This window comes from Furipterus horrens, unplaced genomic scaffold (genome assembly GCF_987537825.1).
Source record: "Furipterus horrens unplaced genomic scaffold, mFurHor1.1.pri manual_scaffold_13, whole genome shotgun sequence".
In the NCBI taxonomy this organism is placed as follows: Eukaryota; Metazoa; Chordata; class Mammalia; order Chiroptera; family Furipteridae; genus Furipterus; species Furipterus horrens.
In genome coordinates this window covers 47,959,761-47,981,369 of record NW_028327183.1, presented here as the reverse complement: position 1 = coordinate 47,981,369, position 21,609 = coordinate 47,959,761, and the positions used below count along the sequence as shown (strand labels likewise).

Sequence of the window (21,609 nt, the reverse complement as noted above, 5' to 3'; positions counted from 1 at the left end):
GCTGACAGAAAGAAGGGAATGCAGATAGGGGCCTCTCTCCTCTAATGAGCCGTTTAGAAGGGCCCGGACCGGTTTGGGGAGCTGTGCAAGGGGATGGGGTGCCCTGAGCTGAATCAGAGACCCGCCCAGAGACAAAGGGAAGCGTGCCCCCCACCCCTTTGCTATGAATGGACGAGAGAGGTTAAAGGTGTCAGCCAGACCCTTTCCTCTCTGGGTAAAAACAGGAAAATAACTGGTGTGAAAAATTATTATTGGATATCAGGAGCTGTGCTAAAGGATGATACACGTTAATTTACTTTTATCCTCAGAGCAGCCTAACAAGAAAGGGATGTCTAGCTCCACTTCATAGTTGGGGAAACTGAGGCTGAGAGGGACAAGTGTGACCTAAGTCTATACATGTTGTAAATGTCAGCCCGGGTATGTTCTCTGGAAAATCTGTGTTCTTAACCATTGCACATTCTGTCACTCCAAACCAGGAAATGCCTGGGAGATTATTCCAACTGAGAGTGACAATAATAGTTAACACATCGTCATCTCCCAAGACTATCTGCAGCTATTATGGAAACTACTTTGGAGGCCATGGTGGTGGCTGTTGTGTGTTGTGGCTATGGAGGCTTAGGGCGTGGCTACCGCTGGGACTCTGGAGGCCTGGGACAAATCAATGAGGACGGTTAGGGTAGGCATTGATGTGGCTGTTGTCATCCATTGCGTGTGAAAAAGTTGTATAGCTTCTACTGAAAACTCTGACTGTTTAAAACAATTCCCCAGAGATTCAGCAGCTCAATTTCAAGTGATAAGAAATCCTCTTCTCTTCACCCATAGTTTTGTCTTTTTTTAGGATTTTATTTATTTATTTGTAGGAAAGGGAAAGGAAGGGAGAAAAAGAGGGAAACATTGATGTGCAAGAGAAAAATAGATTGGCTGCCTCTCGCGTGCCCCCCAACTGGGAACCTGGCACACAACCCAGGCGTGTGCCCCGACTGGGAACCGAACTAGCAAGCCTTCAGTTCGTAGGCCAGAGCTCAGTGCACTGAGCCACACCAACCAGGGCTCACCCATAGTTTATAAGGGATAGTCACCTCTCCATTGCTGAGGAACCCTACACTGCTTGTCACTACTAACACAGGGGTCAGTCTATGTTCCCCACATATATCAGATTTCCTGGGCATCTTAAACAAGTGAGTGCTTGAATCGCAACTGTCAACTTCTTGTTATGGCTCCTCTATCCTTATCTTTCGATACTAACATTTTCACTTTCTCAATAAAAAAATATGAATCTTCCTTAAAAAAATAAAAAATGGTTAACACTGATAGGAAGCCTGCCATTCAGGCAGTGTGCCAAGCACCTCGCACATATGAACTCACTGGATCATCATAACTTTATTAATTATTATTATTGTTATTATTATTATTTTCACTTTATAGACAAGGCCTGGAAAATAGAACTACCTTATCCTGGGTCTTACATGGGGAAATGGCTCAAACTCAACATGGTATTCTAATCCAAGTAGCTGAAACCTGTTTGCTTCTGCTCTTGGGAGTTAAAATATCTCCTCGGTGCTCTGTGGACCTTCACTCTGTCCTGCTCTCTGGCCTCTTCAGGCACCAGAACTAGCCACAGGCACCTCAGCCCAGAAGCCCAAGTGGTTCCCCCAGGAAACAGACAGAAGTCAGATTCAAGACAAAAGAAAAAAGATTTTTATTTGAGAAGCTTGAGGGCTGCTGAGGGAGGGGAGAGGAGACAGGCTCCAGGGAAGGCACCTCTCCCCTCACTCCACCTAGTGCACTTTTAGGGGATGTGAGCATCTGACGGAGGTGATTTCAGGAAGTGGGGTTCTGGATCCCACAGCGCATGTTAGCTGGAACAGCAAAGTCTGAAAGGAAGGAACCAAGGGTGGAACCAAGGGGCCCCAGCAGGCGCCCTCTCCCCAAGCTTAAACTGGACCCAGAAACCCTAAGAGCCCTCTTCTTTGGGAAACTGGAGTTCTGGCCCTGAGCCTCCTCTTCCCTCAGACCCAGGAGGCCAGGCCCCCAGCCCCTCCTCCCTCAGACCCAGGGGTGCAGGCCCCTGACTGCTCACCTATCTGCTTAGGCTTGGGCAAATTCAGATTGTCCATGACCTTGACGAACTCTTCACAGCTGAGGGTGAGCCGAGGGTTCAAAGTCCGCTCTTCGTCCACAGTGGACACTGTGAGTCCTAGTGGCCAAGAGAGGAGGAGGACTGTCCACCTGTTCGGTGCCTTGGGCCTCTCAGACTACACTTCCCAGGAGGCTTTGGGGTGCCTCGCTGGCCTGGGACTAACAGGCTTTTCCCAGAATGTTCCTGAAATTGCTTGCCCTCCTCAACGGGCAGTATGGGAAAAGTAGTTTTTTCAGTTCCCTAAGCTCTGTAAAGAGGTCCCAAGAAAACGCCTGTCCTCTGAAATTCTAGGAGTCACGGTTTCTACATTCACACTTAGTACCCATAAGCACTTGATTGTTTGGCCCAGAGGAATTTCTGGGAATTATAGTCCCATGCCCCATGAGGAATTCAGTAGTTTGGTGCCCGCTGTCACCTCCTCCAGGAAGCCCTCACCATGGTAATCATGAGCAGGGTAGATCAGACAGTCTCCTGGAAGTGTGAAGATCTTTTCGTGGACTGAATGGTACAAGGTCTTAGCACAGCCTGGGGAGGAAAACCTCAGAGGTCAGTGGATCAAGAGGACAAGAGAGGCCCCTTAACCTCTTCCCTTAGGAAAAGGGTGGAGGTCGCTAAACTCTCACCTTCATTTCCTGTCAGTACCCCTTTACCTAAGAAGGGAAGGAGAGGGAAGGGTATTCTAGGCAGGTGGAACAGCATATACAAAGGACTGGGGAATGGTGAAAAAGTCGGCATGGCTGCAAATACGGTTGAGATGAGACCGAGTACCGAGGAACTGGCCCTCGCTCTGGGGTGCCAGGAGAGGGTCTGGGCAGGTAAGGTGGACTAGAAGGGAAGAAGCTGAAAGCGTGAGGCCAAGGAGGAGAGTGGCGCCATGGCGCCAGCAAGAAGCCCTGAGTCCTCAGTTGGGGCAGGGGCAAACTTCTCTGGAATGTTCTTCCACCTTTCATCTCCGCCTAAATCCTCCCATCTCATGACTGTGTGGGGAGTGGGTAAAGGGGAGCATAGGAGCCTCAGAGAGAAACAGACAGAGTGAGATGGAGAGATAAGAAGAGAGGGAAGAGGAAGCAAGAGGCAGCCAGAGGATCTGGTTACTACCCGCTGCCAGCTCAGGTGGCTGTCCTTCCCCTCCCATCCAGTCTCGGCCTCCTCCTCCCACAAGGCAGCTAACTCCTCCCAACCTACTGTCAACCCCACATTCTCTCTCTCTCTCTCTCTCTCTCTCTCTCTCACACACACACACACACTCACTCAAAGGAAGGCCAAACCCTTCTGAAACTCCCCTCTCAGAGAATCCCTGAATCTAAGTGCCCCCAGCAACTAAACCCGGAACATAACACAGCCCCTAGCACTCAAACCGCTAACAACGTCCTAGCAGTGAACTTCCAAATCAAACTCCATGTGCCCTCACCCGCCACACCTCCAGCAGCTAAACGCCTCAGGGGGGTTTAAACTATGGCCACAAACTCTTTGACACTCTTCAAAATTTAACACTAATTCCCTTCAGCTTTGACTTAGTGGTCTGGATTAAGGGACTTACATCTAATAAGTAAGATATTGCAGAAATGACAGAGTTTAACTTAGGAAACTATGTCATTAAAAAAATTGGGGGGGTATTGGGACGACTGTTAAAGAACTTTTTTTTTTTTAAAGGCAAAAGAAAAAAAGAAAGAAAAATGAGGACCTTCACCCTTACTGGTGTGGCTCAGTGGGTTGAGCGCCGGCCTGCAAACTAAGGGTCACTGGTTCAATTCCCAGTCAGGGTACATGCCTGGGTTGCGGGCCAGGTCTCCAGTTGGGGGCGTGCAAGAGGCAACTGGTTGATGTATCTCTTGTACATTGATGTTTCTCTCCTGCTCTCTCCCTCCCTTCCCCCTTCTCTAAAAGTAAATACATAAAGTCTTCTTTTAAAAATTAGAGCTGCTCTTTCTCTCTCTCTCTCTCTCTCTCTCTCCCTTTCTCTCTGATCATTCCCTTGGAGAGAATCTAGCTGCCATATCGTGATGGCCCTTAAAGGGCCCCACAGAGAGGTCCATAAGGGGTGGAACTGAGGCCTCCTGCCCACAGCCAGGGCCAGTTTGCCAACCATACAAGTGAGCCTCTGTGGAAGCAGAGCCTCCAGCCGCAGGCAAGCCTTCAGATGACAGCAGCTCACACCCACAGCGTGGCTGCAACCTCATGAGCCAAAACCACCACCCAGCTAAGCTGCTCCCAGAGTCTGAAATCTCAGAAACTGCCCTGGGTGGTGTGACTCAGTGGATTGAGTGCCAGCTTGTGACCTAAAAAGTTTACCGGTTCGATTCCCAGTCAGGGCACATGCTTGGGCTGCAGGCTGGGTCCCCAGTTGGAGACAAGCAAGAGGCAACCAATCGATGTTTCACTCCCTTTCATTCTCCCTCCCCTCCCCTCTCTCTAAAAACAAATAAAAATAAAATCCTTAAAAAATAGAAAGAGAGAGAGAAAAAGAAAGAGAAAGGAAGGAAGGAAGGAAGGAAGGAAGGAAGGAGGAAGGAAGGAAGGAAGGAAGGAAGGAAGGAAGGAAGGAAGGAAGGAAGAAAGAAAAGAGAGAAAGAAAGAAAGAAACTGTGTGAGAGAATAAATGTTAATCATTGTTTTAAGCCACTCAGTTCTGGAGTAACTATTTCACAGCAATAGATAATTAACTCACCCCTGAACCTAACTGTCCCCTAACAACTAAATCCCGCAATCTAACTGTTCCCTTATCAGCTAACCTCTGAATCTAACTCTACCCTCATACCACAGCTAAACGCCTTGAGTTTAGTCCTGATGCCCTAAACGTTTGGCACTCATTCATTCATTCTTGCAACTGATACTTAAAACCCCAGCACACTCATAACTATGCTAAGTAAGATTCTCAGGCTGAGGAATGGGGCGTGGGACCTTGCTGGAAGTCGGTTCGCCCACACCCTCGGATGAGCAGGGCATCTCCAGTGAAGGCCATGCTGTGATCATTCAAGACGAAGGTGACACAGCCTGGGGTGTGGCCGGGGCTGGCCCGGATCTCCAGGGCCTGGCAGGGAGGAAAAGTACAGACAGTCACCAAGAAGCCAGTGGCTCTGCCCTCATGGTGAAACTATTCCAGGGTCACATCTATTGATAGATAACCTATTTTGTAAAAAATTAGGTCAGATTTCCAGGCTCAGACCTCACACCAGTGTAAACGCCAAATGAATTAAAGGCAAGAACATAAAACCATAAATCTGCGACAGCAACAAAAGTACAAATGAATATATGACCTCTGGTTAGGGAATATCGTTCAGATGTGATCCCTAATGTCGTAAATCATGAAGAAAAAGATCAATGGTTTGCGTTTAAATCAATATGAAGTTTTGCAATGACAGAAACATCACAAACGAAACTCAAAGGGAACAAACAAGCTGGGGAGTATATTTGTAACACATATATCACATGGTGGTTAGTATACTTCATAAACAGATCTTGCAAGTCAATAAGGTAAGCATACTAATGTAAATATAAAATACTAACCAATCACTAAACATTATCATGAAAATAAAATGTAATGATGATATACACAAATATTTAATGACACGAAAATATTCACTATTCACTAAGTGCACAAAAGCAGGTTACAAAGCCACCTGTAGAGTGACATCTTTTATAAAATGCATTCACTAACTCTAAATGTATTTTTTGTTCTTTAAACTTTTCCTGCTCATCCTTTTTAAAAAAAAAACAGTGAACATTTAACTTTATAATTAGAAATAAAACACAAAATTCAGGATACACTACAGATCTAAACAAAAAACATTAAAATTCTAGAACTAAATATATAGTTCTAGTTATAAATATATATAAAGGGCCCTAGCCAGGTAGCTCAGTTAGAGCATCATCCTGATACACCAAGGTTGCGGGTTCAATCCCCATTAAGACACATACAAAAATCAGCCAACAAATGCATAAGTAGAACAAAAAATCAATGTTTCTGTCTCTCCCTCTCCCTCTCTCTAAAATCAATAATACATAAATAAAATTATTAAAAATCTTGAGATAGAAAAGGTTTTTATAAACATGACAGTAAATTCAGCAGCTATAAGAAAAAACAGAGACAAATGTGGGCACACAGTTTAACTTCATTATAGAAAAGTACAAAAGCAGAGTTAAAAGACAAAAAAAATTCAGACAGTATTAATTAGTAGCATGTATAAGAAACTATTGTAAAGAGTGAATAGCCATAACATATAAACAGCTTCTAAGAACCCCACAAAAGAAAGTGGGCAAAAGGAAGAAAACAGGCACCCTGGCTGGTGTGGCTCAGTGGACTGAGCACCGGCCTGTGGACCCTAAGGCTGCCTGTAAGATTCCCAGTCAGGGCACATGCCTGGGTTGCCGGTCAGGTCCCCAGTTGGGGGCGCATGAGAGGCAACCACACATTTATGTTTCTCTCCCTCTCTTTCTCCCTCCCTTCCCCTCTCTCTAGAAGTAAATAAATAAAATCTTAAAAAAGAAAAAACAGGCGATTCATGGAAGAGAAAACAAAGAGTTAAGAAACATCTGAAAAGTTTTTTGACTTACCTTAAAAGGAAGGAGGGAACAGTGAGAGTTAAATTTAAAAACCTTTATTTTTCACCTACCAGATTGGCAACTGTCAGTTACTGAGGGTGTTTGAGGAAAGCTCTTACATCTCCGGGGATGTGGGTACAACTCATACAGCCTCGTCAGAGGGCAATTTAGCATCATCTCAAATGTCCACACTTTCTGATCCCCAAAGCCACTTCTGAGACTGTCATTAAGAACCCTGAACATGTCCTAGCAGATGTAGCTTGGTTGGGCGACACACGCAAAGCGAAGGGTCACTGGTTGGGGCGCATGCCTGGATTGTGGGATGGGTCCCCGTTAGGGTGTGTGCTAGAGGCTAATTGATGTTTCTCCCCTCCCCCCCAAATAAGTAAACAAACAAACAAACAAATATACAAAACACAAAACCCAGACACAAAATGCCAACCCAGGGAGTCATCATTATTTAAATCCCCACACTCAATTCAGGGAAGCAAATGTCAGGAAAATAATTTATTACCCTAATGATTTAACTTCTGAAGCTACCTCCTAAACCCCACATTAAAGAGATCGGTGCAGGCCCACAGCGCACCTTGCAGTTCCCACAGACCACACTGCCCCCTGGTGGCAAGCAAGCTACCGCCTCCTTTTTCCTTAGGTCCCCAAGTTATTTTTTCGCTCCATTATTCAAAAGTATTTAATCTTGGTATCACCCTGCATTTTTTCTGTGCCCTCGCAACTCAAAAACCGAAAATATAATTTCCACTGTAGCTATATACTCTGTACCTCCATCAGCTAAACCTTCTTTCTTTTGTGGAAACAAAATAAGATGAAGTTATGGATGGATAATACGAGGTGCATGCTGTAAAACTTTTTAAAATTGTCTGTATGCTTGAAATTTTTAATAAAGTATTGGGGGATAAAATACTTGTTCCACAATTCAAATAGTTAATTCAAAATAGGAGGAAGCATGGAAATTTTCACGTGGGGCACTTGACTATCACCTGATGTACTGTCAGCCCCAAACAATTAAATCAGAATCTTGAAAGTGGGACCTGAGAAATTAAGAGTCTTGAGTGGCAACCCTCTTAATCAACACATGTAACAGGAAAAACTAACTTTCTGAATCTCCTCATGGATAAAATGTTCACATCTCAATGACTGCTTATTAAAATAGAAAATTCATTCTAAAACAAAACCATCCACATTTTGACCCACTATGAGTGTAAAGTGTTCAACCAATTGAAAAACTGTTGGGTACCTTCTACTAAAGTTACATACACATCAGATCTGTCACCCAGCAAGTCTGTTCCTTGGAAATTGAGGGTCATGTTGACCGAGAGATTTGTACAAGAATCTTCATGGTGGTGTTATTCGTAATGGCCCCAAACTGGAATCAGCCATCAAAAGAAGAATGTATGAATTGTCAGAAAGCCACACAATGAAATGCTCTACATCAGGGATGGTAAGCTATGGCTGGTGCACTAAATTGCGCCTGCCACCTGCTTTTGTAAGGCCTGAAAGCTAAGAACGGGTGCTTTTTCATGGTTGAAAAAAAATATATCAAAGTAAGAACGATTATTTCATAACACATGAAAATTATTGAAAGTAAAATGTCAGTGGCCATAAGTGAAGTTTTACTGGACCACAGTTGTGCTTATTCATTTATGCATCATCTACCAACAAGAGAACTGAGCAGTTACAACCAAACCAAAATATTTACTAGTGCCCTGATCTGTGTGACTCAATGGGTTACATGTCCTCCTGCAAAGTGAAAAGTCGCCAGTTTGATTCACACATGCCTGGGTTGCACCTGATCCTGGTGAGGCGGTCGGGGCATGTATGAAAGGCAACCAATTGATGTTTCTCGTCCTCTCTTTTTCCCTCCCTTTCCCAATTTCTAAAAATAAATAAATAAAATCTTTTTAAAAATTTACTTACTCTCTGGCCATTTACAGAAAAAGTTTGTCAACCCTGCTATACAGCAACAGAAGGGAAGAATTACAACCATATATAACATTATGTACAGTGAAAAAAGCCAGGCACAAAGGAGTACACACTGTATGATTTTTGGATACAAGGTACAGAACAGACAGAACTAATCTAAGATTAAGACAGAAACATAAGCCCTGGCTGGTGTGGCTCAGTGGACTGAGCACTGGCCAATGAACCAAAAAGTTACTGGTTCAATTCCCAGCCAGGGCACATGCCTGGGTTGCGGGCCGGGTCCTTAGTTGGAGGTGGGAGCAACCAACTGATGTGATGTTTCTTTCCCTCTCTTTCTCCCTCCCTTCCCCTCTCTCTGAAAATAAGTAAATAAAATCTTTTTTAAATGTTTAAAAAAGAAGAAGAAGAAAAATGATGCCTTGGAGGGGTTTCAATGGCCAGAAAGAGGGACAACTTGGAAGCCTTCTGGGGTGCTGGGCAAGTTCTGTATCTGAATCTGGGTGTGGATACTCAAGTGTAAACATGTAAAAATTTACCAAGCTGCATATGTACAATATGTGCACTTTGTACTATATTATATGTGTGTTACAATTCAATTCTAAAAAGTGGGGAGTAGAAAATAAGGGAAAGAAAAATATGTGCCCATCTCCAAAACTCAAGAGGAAAACCAAACAAAACACTGAATATTCATAACGACAGATAGTAACAAGTGTTGACCAGGATATGGAGGAATCAGAACTTTCATCCACTGCTGGTGGGAACATTAAATGGTGCAGCGACTTTGGATAACAGTTTGGCATTTCCCCAAACTGTTAAATACAGACTTATCATATGATCCAGCATTTCCATCCTAGGTATATACCCAAGGAAAACAAAAACCCATGTCCATACAAACACTTATACATGAACATTCATAGCAGCATTAGTCAAAATAGCCACACACACAAAAAAACCGGAAACAATTCGGCCCTGGCTGGCATGGCTTAGTGGACTGAGTGCCGGCCTACCAACCAAAGGGTCACCGCTTTGATTCCCAGTCAGGGCACATGCCCGGGTTGTGGGCCACATCCCCAGTTGCAGGCACATGAGAAGCAACTACACATCGATATTTCTCTCACTCCCTTTCTCCCTCTCTTCCCCTCTTTCTAAAAATAAATAAACAAAATCTTTTCTTAAAAACGGAAACAACTCAATTGTCTATCGACTAATGAATGGATATATAAAATGTGGTATATCCATACAATGGAATATCATTTAGCAATAAAAAGAAATAAAACACTGATAACATGCTACAGCATGGATGAACCTTGAAAACATTATGATCAGTGACAGAAGCCAGTCACAAAAGGCCACATACTGTATGATTCCATTTCTATGAAATGTCCAGAATGGGCAAATCTATAGATAGAAGGCAGATTAGTGGCTGTCTAAGGCTGTAGGGGTGAAAGGGGGAAGGGCTGAGTTGACAGCTAAGAGGTGCGGGGTTTTTTTGGGGGGGTGATGAAAATATTAAAAAATTAATTGTGATGATGGTTGCATAACTCTGTGAATATACTGACGTATACTTAAATGGGTGAATTGGATGGTTTATGAATTAAGTCATGCCCTGGCTGGTTTAGCTCAGTGGATTGAGCGTCGGCCTGCGAGCTAAGTGTCGCTGGTTCGATCTTCCAGTCAGGGCACATCAGAGAAGGAAAACTCTGACTCCAAAAAACCTCCGCTGCCTTGCGGCATACCTCTTCAGGGGAAAGGCTAAGGGAGTAAACCCCGACAGAAAATCCGGAGCCGGAGTCCCTAAGGCGGTTTGACGTTGTAGTCAACACCGGCAACTCCTGCGGCGCACCTGAACCCAAGCTGTATCGACTCCGTCTTTCCCTTGGACCCTTCAGCTGCGAAGAGAGGGGGGGTCTGCTGCATGGGCAACAGCAGACCCTCCATATTACCCTGCCCAGGCTCTGTAGCTTCAGCGTCATCACAAGATGTCGATTCAACACGGGAGGAGACAGATACCATGTCACTCCCGAGTCGGACTGCACAGCCATTCTCGGCGGTGCAGATAGACTCTTAAGAAGCTACACCATCGTCTCTCGAGACGGACGGCTGCCGACGATGAATTAAGTCAATAAAGCTGTTTTAAAAAGCAAACACTGAAGCTAAATATACCACAGGTAGACCCTTCAACATTCATTCACTGAAAACATCACTCATTCAGTTTGACTACAGGCTCATCTTCACACAGAATCTGACCATTTCTACCTCTTCTAAGGCTTCTCAACCCAAGAAAGGCTTGTTAGCACCTGACTATTGCGTACTGTTTACACAAATGTACAATGCATTTTGTTTACCTGCTTTCAGGAAAAAAACAACAACTTGAAATAAAGAGGCTGTAACCATTAGAGCTAAACCCTCTGATCCCACACAAAGCCCTCATTTCAGCTAAAAGCTCTGACTCAAACTCTCTCCATTTAGCAAAACCCTCTAGCCTGGAGGCTGAGTCCTCACCCTGTCACCTGACATTCAGTCCCCAATGTCAGCCAAATTCTCTACCTCTGTGGCAACTCTGATCAGAAGAAGCCCTGCCAGGCCTTCCTCTGAGGGCAACTCCTCCCAGCGCCCCGCCCATCCCTCTGCGCTGCCCTGGGTTGAAATTCTGCCCAGAAACCTGCTGATTGCGCCCGTGGCTGAGAAAGGAAAGGCAGGTAGGAAGCTTCAGACCATTCTGTTGTGAGGTAATAGCAGGGCTGGGCCAGGGTGAGCAAGACAGTGCCTAGGGCGCAACATTTAAGAAGGCAAGTTCCCTGGAAGGCGCCGGCCTGGAGAGCGAGCACCTCCTTAAATGCTGCACCGTAGCGGCCTGCCGGACTAACCCCAGTCCTGACCCCCGGCAACAGGACGCTCCTTCCTCCGACGGCGGCTCTCCGAAGACAGAGCTGGCCCTCCCCCTCAGCCCCGGTCTTGGCATCCCAGCCTCCAATCAGCTTTTACGGAGCTGCCAGACCGAAGGAGCTGCCCCAGAGCTGCAGGAAACTCCGTCAGTGCTGTTTGCTTAAGGGGCCCGGCCAGCGACACACCTTCCCGGAGCCTCTTGCCCCAGGGCCCTGCCTGGGTTAATGGCTTCCTTCTCCCCGAGACAAAAACGCAGAGGTCAGGAGCCCAGGCCTGAGGCCCCTCCTAACCCAGAACGGAGGAACCCAGGCCCGCAGCCTCCTCTGCCCTTGAGCCCAAGTCCAGGCCACCACCCTCTGGAGGACCCAGCACCCGACTCACGAAGCGCCCGAAGCGGATGGACTGTCCATCCTCTATGTGGAGGTCCGCCTGGGCCCCACTGAGGCGGGAGATGACAGACTGGCAGCCGGGGAGGAGGGACCGGAGCAGCCCCGAGCCTGTAATGTGGTCGGCGTGGCAGTGGGTGTTCACTGGGAGAGAGAGGAGGCCGAGTCCGGGAGGGCACGGGGGTGGGGGTGGGGGGCACGCAGGGCTCCCCGCCCCCGCGCCCGCCGCCCTCCGGCCGGGAGTCCGGCCGAGACTGACCCGCGTACAGCAGCCGCAGCCCCAGCTCCTTGACCAGCTGCGCGTCCCGAGGCGCCGTCTCCAGAACCGGGTCGATCAGAACGGCCTCTCGGGACTCTCGGTCACCCAGGAGGTACGTGTAGGTGCAGCTCTTGGGCTCAAACATCTGGGAAGGAGGCGGGGGCAGGTGAGGGCGCAGAGCCAGGCCCCCTCTCGCTGGGGACCTGGCGGTCCGGGCCCCGACTCGATTCCCATCCTGAGACCCAGAAGCAGGCACCCCGGGCGCTTCCTTCCCCCGGAGTCAGGACTCGGGAGCCCCTGCACCTTCATCAGAACCGAAGAGTCCCCAGTTGCCAGGAAGTGCCCAGCGCCCTCTGCTGTGAAGCACCCAGGAACGCGGCCCGCGCCCAGGGACTCCCAGACCACCCCGGATTTAAAGACTCCGGCCCCTGAGGTCGCCCGGGGCCCAGGGATCCGGCTCTCCGGTCCCGCCAGGTTTCACCTGCCGTAGGAGGACGGGGGCTCCAGCCCCGCTGTGCTGGCTAAGCTGCCGCCCGGCGACTCTCAGTGCGGCCGCAGCCATCGCGCCGGCGGCCGGATGGGGACGGAGCCCAGGCCAGCGTCCTTGGAAGCCGGGTGCACAGCACCGACAGACAGACAGGGCCCGGGCCAGGACCGCCTTAAAGGGGCCTTGAGTCCAGGGGCGGGGCCACCTTAAAAGCGCCGCAGGGGCGGGGCTCGCCTTAAAGGGGCCGCGGTCGCGGGGGGCGGGGGGACGCCCGCACTAAAGGGGCCTTGAGCACTGGGGGAGGAGGAGCCAGAGCGGGACCCCTCACAGCTGGGCTGGGGGCGATGCGGAGACATCCGAGATCCAGATGATGAGAATGGGAGAAAGGGAGACATTCAAATAGCAAGAGAGAGACGCTGGGAACAGCACAGGCAGGGAGAGAGGTAGAAACCCAACAAGAGTCCCCAAGACGCTCACAGGTTTGGATTGCACAGGTCCACTTATATGTGAAGTTTTCTCTAATATATTGAAAATTTCTTTTGAAATTGAGAGAATTTTAAAAAATTCACAAACTGCATAGCCTAGAACTATGAAAAAATTAAGGAAAAGTTAGGGATGTCATAAATACACAAAATTATATATTGCATTTTCTTTATGATTTTCTTAGTAACATTTTCTCTACCTTACTTTATTGTAAGAATACAGTATATAATACTGCAACATATAAATTATGTTAACAAAACGTTTATGTTACCGATAACGCTTCCATTCAACAGTACGCTCTTAGTAGTTACGTTTTGGAAATATCAAGTTATACAAGGATTTTTCACTGCATGGGGGATGGGCGCCCCTAACCCCAGGGTTGTGTGAGAGTCAACTGTACTCCCCACATTTATTTTAACTCTGCATTTTCCAAGGCACAGGCCCTGGATGGGATTCCAGGCCCAACATTAATTCCTTTCCACAAGGCCTGCTTTGCCTTGAGCCTATCAAACTTTCATTTGAATTTAACATAAACACTCTCTTTTCTAAAAATCCTGTAACTCTCCCTCCCTGAGTTTGGGGTGACAGCCAGTGCTCCTGATGCAATCCTCTCTCCTTAGCTACAGCAAGTCAATTAAAGCAAACATTGCCACCTCCTAGTGTATTTCTGGTGCTCTTTATTAGGGGAGAGACTGGGGGAGCCTCTCAAAGGCAAGGGAGATGCTCAGAGGCCTGAGAGAGACACTCAAATACCAAAGAGAGACCTGCAGAGACTTTCAGAGATAATGGAGAGATGGAGAGATATAGAATACAAATGCGATGTCCATGAAAGAAATATGGTCACAAAGATACACTTAGAGATATGCAATCTTTTAAAAGATTGCGACTGATGGAAAGAGCCATTGGGACATTACAGCAGGGAGCAATATTCAGAAAGAGGGAGAGAATCTCTCAGATCTGGGAGACACTCAGATAGGAGAGAAACAGGCAGAAAGAAAAGCTCAGAGCCCTGGTCAGGTGGCTCAGTTGGTTGGAGCATCGCCCTGTACACCAAAAGGGTTGCAGGTTGGATTCCCAGTCAGGACACATAGGTTGGCTGTGGGTTCGATCCTGGTTGGGGCGTGTATGGGAGGCAACCAATTGATATCTCTCTCTCTTTCTCTCTCTCTCTCATCTATAAACATATCCTCAGGTGAGGCATAAAAAATAAAGCTCAGTCAAAGAGAGAACTTTGCTCATTTATTCCTCACCTTGAGGAATCCTGCATGCCTGGCCCAAGCTGTGTGAAGTTGGGGACGCAGAGCTGAGCCCTCAGTCTGGAGGGGTAGAGAGGTACAGACTGCAGGCTAAAACAAGGGGAGGAACAAGAACTCCCAGGAGCTCAGGGGAGGGAAGAGTCAGGAAAATGGGGACCCTCAGACACTCTTTATTGTGAGGGGCCCCCAAATAAGACCTCCGTACCCCTGAGGTGCCCATTCCTGATGTTTTTGCAGAATTGCTGGATGGTTAACCTGTTCCTTGAAGGTGTGCACACCCTTTGGGGTTTTCATAGGGTTCGCTGTGAGGTTTTCTGGGAAAGTTTGGTCTCATCCTCCCTAGCTGTGTGACCTTGGGCTCAAAACTCACCTTCTTTTGGGCTTCAGTTTTCTCCTCGGTAAAATGGGGTTGAAAATAGTTCCTCCCTCATTGTGAAGATTCAATGAGTTCGCACATGCAGAGTCCGGGACAGCACCTGGGACAGGACAAGCTCTTGGCGGGGGCTAGCATGGTTGCATCACCATCCTCTGCTCCTTCCTCATCTTGCCAGCTCCTCCTAGGTCATCACTATAGGCCCTGTAGAGTGAACTTCTAAAATTATGCCACTTTCCCAGCATCACGTCCTCTGCCCCAGTCAACAGGCAGCAAAGCAAAATGCAGATTACCTGGATTCCAGGCTTCAGGGGTTCAAACCCTGGCCTTGGGAAACCTTGGATAAGGGACCTCCCTGCTCTGTGTCTCATTTTCCTCTTCTGTACAATGAGGATAATTGTAGTGCTTCCTCTTAAAAAGGTGCTGTAGGATTAAGCGAATGAATGCATATAAACCACTCAGAACAGTTTCTGGTATATAAAAAGCTAACTAAATGCTGATAATTTATATTATAATTAATATGTAACAGCTGCCACACTGGATTCTGGCTTCCATTCTGCCTCCCTGCAATCCACTTTCCATGCAGCAACCTTCAAACAAAACAAGTGTAATAAAAAGAGTTATGGGTTATGATGTCTGACATATCACTTCAAAATTATTTGAGAGGAATGGGGGTGGGGGAGAATAAAACAACTCTGGCCATGACTGGATAATGGTTGACGCAGGCCAATTCTATTATTAATGCAGAGAACAGTTCTATTATTCTCTTGAACTATCTGAATGTTTGAAATAAAGTATAACATTGGAAAAGAAAAAAAATAAGATACACAGTTGACCCTTGAACAATGCAGATTTTAATTGCAGGGTCCTCTTACACATGGATTTTTAAAAGTTGGCCCTGGCCGGTGTGGCTCAGTGGATTGAGCACTGGCCTGCGAACCAATGGGTCACTGGTTCAATTCCCAGTCAGGGCACATGCCTGGGTTGTGGGCCAGGTCCCCAGTTGGGGGCGCTTGCGAGGCAACCACACACTGATGTTTCTCTCCCTCCCTTTCCCTCTCTCTAAGAATAAATAAGTAAAATCTTAAATTAAAAAATAATTGATCTGCTCAGTTCAAACTCACATTGCTCAAGACCATGGGGGAAATTTGAACCCTGTGGGCTATGTGATGACATAGAAACAACTCTGAGTTTTGGAAGGTGTGATAATGATATTGTGGTTATGTTTAGAAAAGAGAGCTCTCATTTTAAACAAATTCTTTTAATTTATTGATTTTAGAGAGAGAGGGAGAAATATCAATCTGTTTTTCCACTTAGGTATGCTTTCATTAGTTGATTCTTGTATGTGCCCTGACCTTGGCAGGCCCGGACAATGCTACAGACCAGGTTCTTACTTTTTTAGAGACACAGACTGAAGGGTTTCTGGGTGACATATTTGGAATTCGCTTCAAAATAACTCAGTGGCCTCAAGGAGAGTTACTGAGGGGACGATGAAACAAAATCGGCCATGTTGAACCTGGATGATGCGTATATGGGGGTTAATTATACTCTTCCCCTTCCTCTCCTTTTGTGTATGTTTGAAATTTTCCATAATGTAAAAATATGGTTTTAAAAAAAGTTTGTATTAACCTAAACTAGTTCATGTCACTTTATGTGTTTAAAACCCTCCCTTGGTTTCTCATTCAGCTTAGGCCTCTTGCCAACTCCTTGACCTCAAATTCTTCATTTCCACACCATTCTACCTTCTCATTACAGAGGGCTTCTGGCTGTTAATTCTTTCAGGCATTCATGTGACACAGATTTTTTTTTTTTTGTATACCTAATAAGCAGCTAAGCCCTGTTCTGGATGCTAGGGACAGAGAAATGGACATGGTAGACAAATTGTCCATCTTAACAGAGCATACATTCTGGATGACAGGTATATGATGTCAAGTGCATACAAAGGGGACAAGACAACAGAGTAATGGAGGGGAGGGGCTTCATGAGATAGGGTGGGCAGGGGAGGCCTTCTGTAGTGGTAGTATTTGACTGAGATATGACAGAGGAGTCAGCAGGCAAACTGACGGAGTAAGGGCCTTGGGGACAGAGGCCCTGAGATAGGGCTGACCGCAGTACATACTAGAACCGGAAGGTCAGTGAGTCCGGACAACCTTGACCCTGTCATGCTCTATACTAATGCATAATAAGAACAAAAATATTGATAACATTTATTAGGCACTGTAGGCACTGTTCTAAACACTTTCCATTGATTACTGAATTTAATCCTAATCCTAATTGTATAGATGAGAAAACAGGCCTAGAAAAATTAAGTCCTTGCCCAAGGTCACACAGCTAGAAAATGGCAGAGCCAACTCCAAACCAGTTACTCAGGCAATCTGGCTCCAGAGCCCTAATAACCCCTCGGGGTAACCCTCACAGCTCCCAGGGCTCGCCAGACCTTGTGGGTTATCGGGCTGGAGAACCACCCAAGCAGGATACTTTTATGGGCACTTCACGGCCATTCTCGTGCTGGGCTGAAAGGTGCACCGTCACTGCTCATGGAAGGATGCAAAGCATGCCACCCTAGGAGTGGTTCCAGCTCCTCTGGGAACAAGCATACTCCTGGGCACCTCGCGACGCTCGCGCTCGTTCCCCCCGCCGCCCCCGCCCCCGCCCCCGCCATTGCCCCTGGGTCATGCAATTGGGGTGGGAGGGGAAAAGAATCTGGAATAACCCAATGGAAAAGGGTACCAGGGAGCTATGCAAATAACGTAGTTTTTATTGGACATCAGCTCCATCCCGCCCCAGCTCTCTCTAGAAATTAGCCAGATGTTTGCAAACCCTTTGAGAGGTGGATTAGACTCTTGAAACTGCCTCCAGAGACGGAACTCAGGCTCCTAGGGGAATGCTCGAAAAGAAGTGGGACACAAAAAAGGAAATGTGCCAGTGCTGGACGCTGTCTCAGTGAGGTCTAAGCGCAGCTCTCCGTGTTAACTCCCGCATGCTCTTGACTCCAGTCAGCCACCGTGGGCCCCGCAAACATCTGTACACTTTCCTACCGCCTGCAGTCCTTCGGGCCCGCGGCTCTGCGCTTACTCACCAACTTGCCAGCCTTGCGCACCCACCCCCTCCTTCCATTCTGTCTCCCCCGCCGCAGCCTCCACGGGCCGCGACTGCGCACGCGTACTGACGCCCCCACAGGTCGGGCGTGGGAGGAGGGAATGGAAATGAGGCTGGGTACAGCAGCTTGCGAGCGCTGCCCGCTCTTCCCTGAGGTCCCTGGGTGCGCGGCGTGCAAAAACTCCGCATCCAAGGGCAGCGAGGCTGCGACCGCGGGCGCCGCGGGAGGCGCCCGGAGCCCCGCCCCGGGGAGGGGAGGTCCGCAGGTGAGAGTGCTGGCGTCCCGGCCCAGACGCCTTGGTCTTCGGGAAATGGATTAGGGGCAGGACGCTAGGATCTCCCGGAGTGGGATCATTTGGGGTGCTGATGCATAGGTTCCGGAGGGACTGCATCGGTGCCTGAGCCTTGGGAGGGTGCACTGGTGCCTGAATGCCGTGATCCTGAGGGGTGTGTTGAAGCCCGGACGCTTGAGATCCGGAGTGAGAGGTCCATTAAGACTCTGGATCGCAACGCACACCATATTCTTTCTGTGTCTTCCTCCAGGTCTCCCCTTTACCCTCCACGGACCCAATTCCACGCCGGGGATGAAATTCATCAGCAAGGAAGAAATTTAGCGTTCCAGGCGGCGTCAATGGACTGAGACTAAGCCAAAAGGTGAAGAGAGCTGTTTCTTCGACGTGAAATTCCGCCCACTGAGCTCTTGGGCCCCTCCCCTGGGTCTGAGCTTCGGGGCAGGGGTCTTGGGGTCCTATTTGTGCAGCTCCGGCCATTCCCGTCGTAAGTACCCCTCCCTGGGAGGTTCTGGTGGGGAGGTCCCGCCCACTCTGGACGTAGACTCCGCCCTCCCCGCGCCCAGGATCGCTGACGCACAGTTTAAGTTGTAGACGCCCAGGTTGTACTCTGCTCCAAGGTTCCAACTGGCTCTAAATGGCCAAGGGAATTCCTCTGCGTGGGATTTGCATAGCTCCGCCCGTTGTGTTCTTAGGCCCCGTCTTCCCGCAACTCCTGCCTGCACTTTAGGATCCCAGATTTAAATAGACCCCTAAATAGACTAACCCCTGGTTTTAGGCTCTGTAGCCCTATCCCGATTAGCCTGGTAATCACCGGCGACGCTCCCTCCCCTTCCCTAGGCCCTCCTTTAGGTCTCGGGCCAGCAAGATGCTGGAGCGAGATGCCGAGTCCGCGGCCGCAGCCACCGATCCTAGTCATGCGGGCAAGGAGCTAGTGACCAAAGGAGGAGGTGAGAGCGGCCCTGCCTGTGTGGGTGGGAGACATTCTCCAGGAACTGGGCTAAGAGAATCACATTTTGAGAATGTCTCAGGGTGAAAATGTGAGGGCGAGGGTGATGACAATTTGGGATCCCCAAAATGTGACGTTCTGGGGAATCATCCTGGTTGGCTTAGGGGAACCCTCGGGATCATTTCTAGGGCTCAGAAAATTACAGGAGGGACAAGGAGCATGACACGCAGAATTTCAGGGTGATCACTTGGGAAGATACTAGATGCAGACACCTAAGTAGCTTTGGAAAAGCTTAAGCTTTGGGGATACAAGTAGGTAATGCTTTGGAACCCCTTAGGATGCTAGATGGCTGAGGTCGAGAGCAGGAACATGACATTTGAGGAATCTCAGTATGACACCTGAGTGCCCAGATACACTCGGATATCAAAGTGGGCTGGGGTGGGGGAAGCCTAGCCTAGACTTAGGGAGTTGGCTGCTGCCAGCGGCCCATCAGCCCTACTGTCCCCTAGCTCCCCACCAGGGTTCGTCCAAGAAGCGCCACCAGTCGGTTCCAGGGCCCGCTGCACCGACAGGGGCGCCCTCTGGACCCCGCAGGCGGCCCCCGCCCCAGCGCCTGCACCGCTGCCCCGACTGTGACAAGGCTTTCTCGTACCCGTCCAAGCTGGCCACGCACCGGTTGGCACACGGCGGCGCCCGCCCCCACCCGTGCCCCGACTGCCCCAAGGCCTTCTCCTACCCCTCCAAGCTGGCAGCCCACCGCCTCACGCACAGCGGTGCCCGTCCGCACCCGTGCCCGCACTGCCCAAAGGCCTTTGGCCACCGCTCCAAGCTGGCAGCCCACCTCTGGACCCACGCGCCCACCCGCCCCTACCCGTGCCCTGACTGCTCCAAGTCCTTCTGCTACCCCTCCAAACTAGCTGCCCACCGACACACACACCATGCCACGGATGCCCGCCCCTATCCTTGCCCACACTGTCCCAAGGCTTTTTCGTTCCCCTCCAAACTGGCCGCCCATCGCCTATGTCATGACCCGCCCACAGCGCCGGGCAGCCAAGCCGCGGCCCGGCACCACTGCTCCAGCTGTGGCCAGGCCTTTGGCCAGAGACGCCTCCTGCTCCTTCACCAACGCAGCCACCACGAGAGTCAGGGGGAGCGGGAGTGAGCCCCCGCCTCGGCGCACTGGCCCCCTCTGCCGCCAGCCCCAGTGAATAAAGAGGTGGCATTTCTAAACCAGGCTGCCTGGACTTGCCTCCTCTGATTGGCAGGAAGGATGGCCCCTCATACTGGGCTCTAACTTAAAAGGTGAAGGAACTCTTTGCTCACCCGCTTTGGGGAAGGGAAGGTGTCACCCACTGAGAGTTAACTAGCCCCACACCATGGACCTTGCGCTGTGGAGTGAAAGAACTGGCTCTGGTTTTCCCTGGCTATTCATTCGGCAAAGGTAAGAAGTCTGCTGGCATCATGGGCTGGGAGCAGCATGGGGAAAGAGGCTCTCTCCTCATTGTTGTTAAGAGTGGTGCCTCCATTTTGGCCATTTGACTGCATCTGTAAAATACTTAAATGCACACATGCTCATGTCAACTATTCCACTTCTGGGAGTTTATCCTATAAAGTCAAGCATATGAACAAGGCATAAGGGCAAGGATGTTCACTGCGGCATGGTGGTTGTGCCCAAAGATGGGAAATAACCCAAGTATCCATCAATAGGAGACTGGCTTACAATACAGCCATAGAATGGAAGATGTAGCTACAGAAAAAAGTCAGCCCTATATGTACTGATATAGAAAGATTCCAAACATAAATGATAAAAATCAAGAACTGATAGTATAAAGGTTTAAAGCCCAAGCTTTGGAGCCAGCTCTGATGCACTACGAAGGCACTCGGGGGCCTTGGAAAAGCTTTGTCACTTCTCTGGACTCAGAGGCCTTATCTATAAAAATGGAAGTGCTGTATATAATCAGGCCCTTGTAAGGGTGCAAGTCAGTTTCCTTCCTGGAACCAGTTTCTCCCACTATAAATCAGATGATCAAGCTAACATTGGACTGCTCTTCATTCCACAGATTAAGCACCCACTGTATGCTAGAACCTGCACAGGATATTAGGAACATAGCAGTAAACAAGACAGGCCTGGTCTAGTGTGGGAAGTGAGCACTACTCAAACAGTGGCAAAAAAAAATGTGTGTGTATTTGAATAACAGGTAGGGGACCCTTGGTCCTGACGTGACAACCCTCACCTGTAGATCAGGGTTGGCAAACTTTCTGTAAAGGGCCAGACAGTATATATTTTTAGGTTTTGCAGACTATACAGTGCCTACCACAGCTACCCAACTCTGCTGTTGTAGCACAAAAGCAGCCGCACACATTATGATAATTAATGAATTTGTGGCTGGGTTCCCATAAAACTTTATTTACAAAAATAGCAGGTGGGCTGGATTTTGCCTATGGGCTGCAGATTGCCGACCTTTGCTGTAGATAAGTGGGGAAAGGAGATGCTAATCTGTGAGCCAAGATGGAAAAA

General features: G+C 48.5%; 2 protein-coding genes across 5 annotated transcripts; one reads left to right on the top strand and one right to left on the bottom strand.

Moving 5' to 3' along the window:
• Positions 1-1,675: 1,675 nt before the first annotated feature.
• On the bottom strand, positions 1,676-12,824 carry ETHE1 (ETHE1 persulfide dioxygenase). Of its 2 annotated transcripts, none has more exons than XM_090259687.1 (7): positions 12,636-12,819; positions 12,155-12,299; positions 11,891-12,039; positions 5,042-5,171; positions 2,576-2,665; positions 2,081-2,197; positions 1,676-1,874 (listed from the first exon to the last, which is right to left on the bottom strand). In XM_090259687.1, the coding sequence occupies exons 1-7, from the start codon at positions 12,714-12,716 to the stop codon at positions 1,822-1,824; spliced, it is 765 nt and encodes a 254-aa protein (XP_090115813.1). In that variant the 5' UTR covers positions 12,717-12,819; the 3' UTR covers positions 1,676-1,821. The 2 variants fall into 2 exon arrangements, with proteins under 2 accessions (XP_090115813.1, XP_090115812.1); XM_090259686.1 differs by lacking the exon at positions 1,676-1,874 and adding an exon at positions 1,897-2,027 and having other exon boundaries at positions 2,065-2,197; positions 12,636-12,824.
• A 4,777-nt stretch (positions 12,825-17,601) lies between these two features.
• On the top strand, positions 17,602-20,253 carry ZNF575 (zinc finger protein 575). 3 transcript variants are annotated; one of them, XM_090260721.1, is made up of 4 exons: positions 17,602-17,701; positions 18,396-18,506; positions 18,983-19,089; positions 19,601-20,253. In XM_090260721.1, the coding sequence occupies exons 3-4, from the start codon at positions 19,011-19,013 to the stop codon at positions 20,251-20,253; spliced, it is 732 nt and encodes a 243-aa protein (XP_090116847.1). In that variant the 5' UTR covers positions 17,602-17,701; positions 18,396-18,506; positions 18,983-19,010. The 3 variants fall into 3 exon arrangements, with proteins under 3 accessions (XP_090116847.1, XP_090116845.1, XP_090116846.1); XM_090260719.1 differs by lacking the exon at positions 17,602-17,701 and adding an exon at positions 17,934-18,118; XM_090260720.1 differs by lacking the exon at positions 17,602-17,701 and adding an exon at positions 18,131-18,299.
• Positions 20,254-21,609: the final 1,356 nt, after the last annotated feature.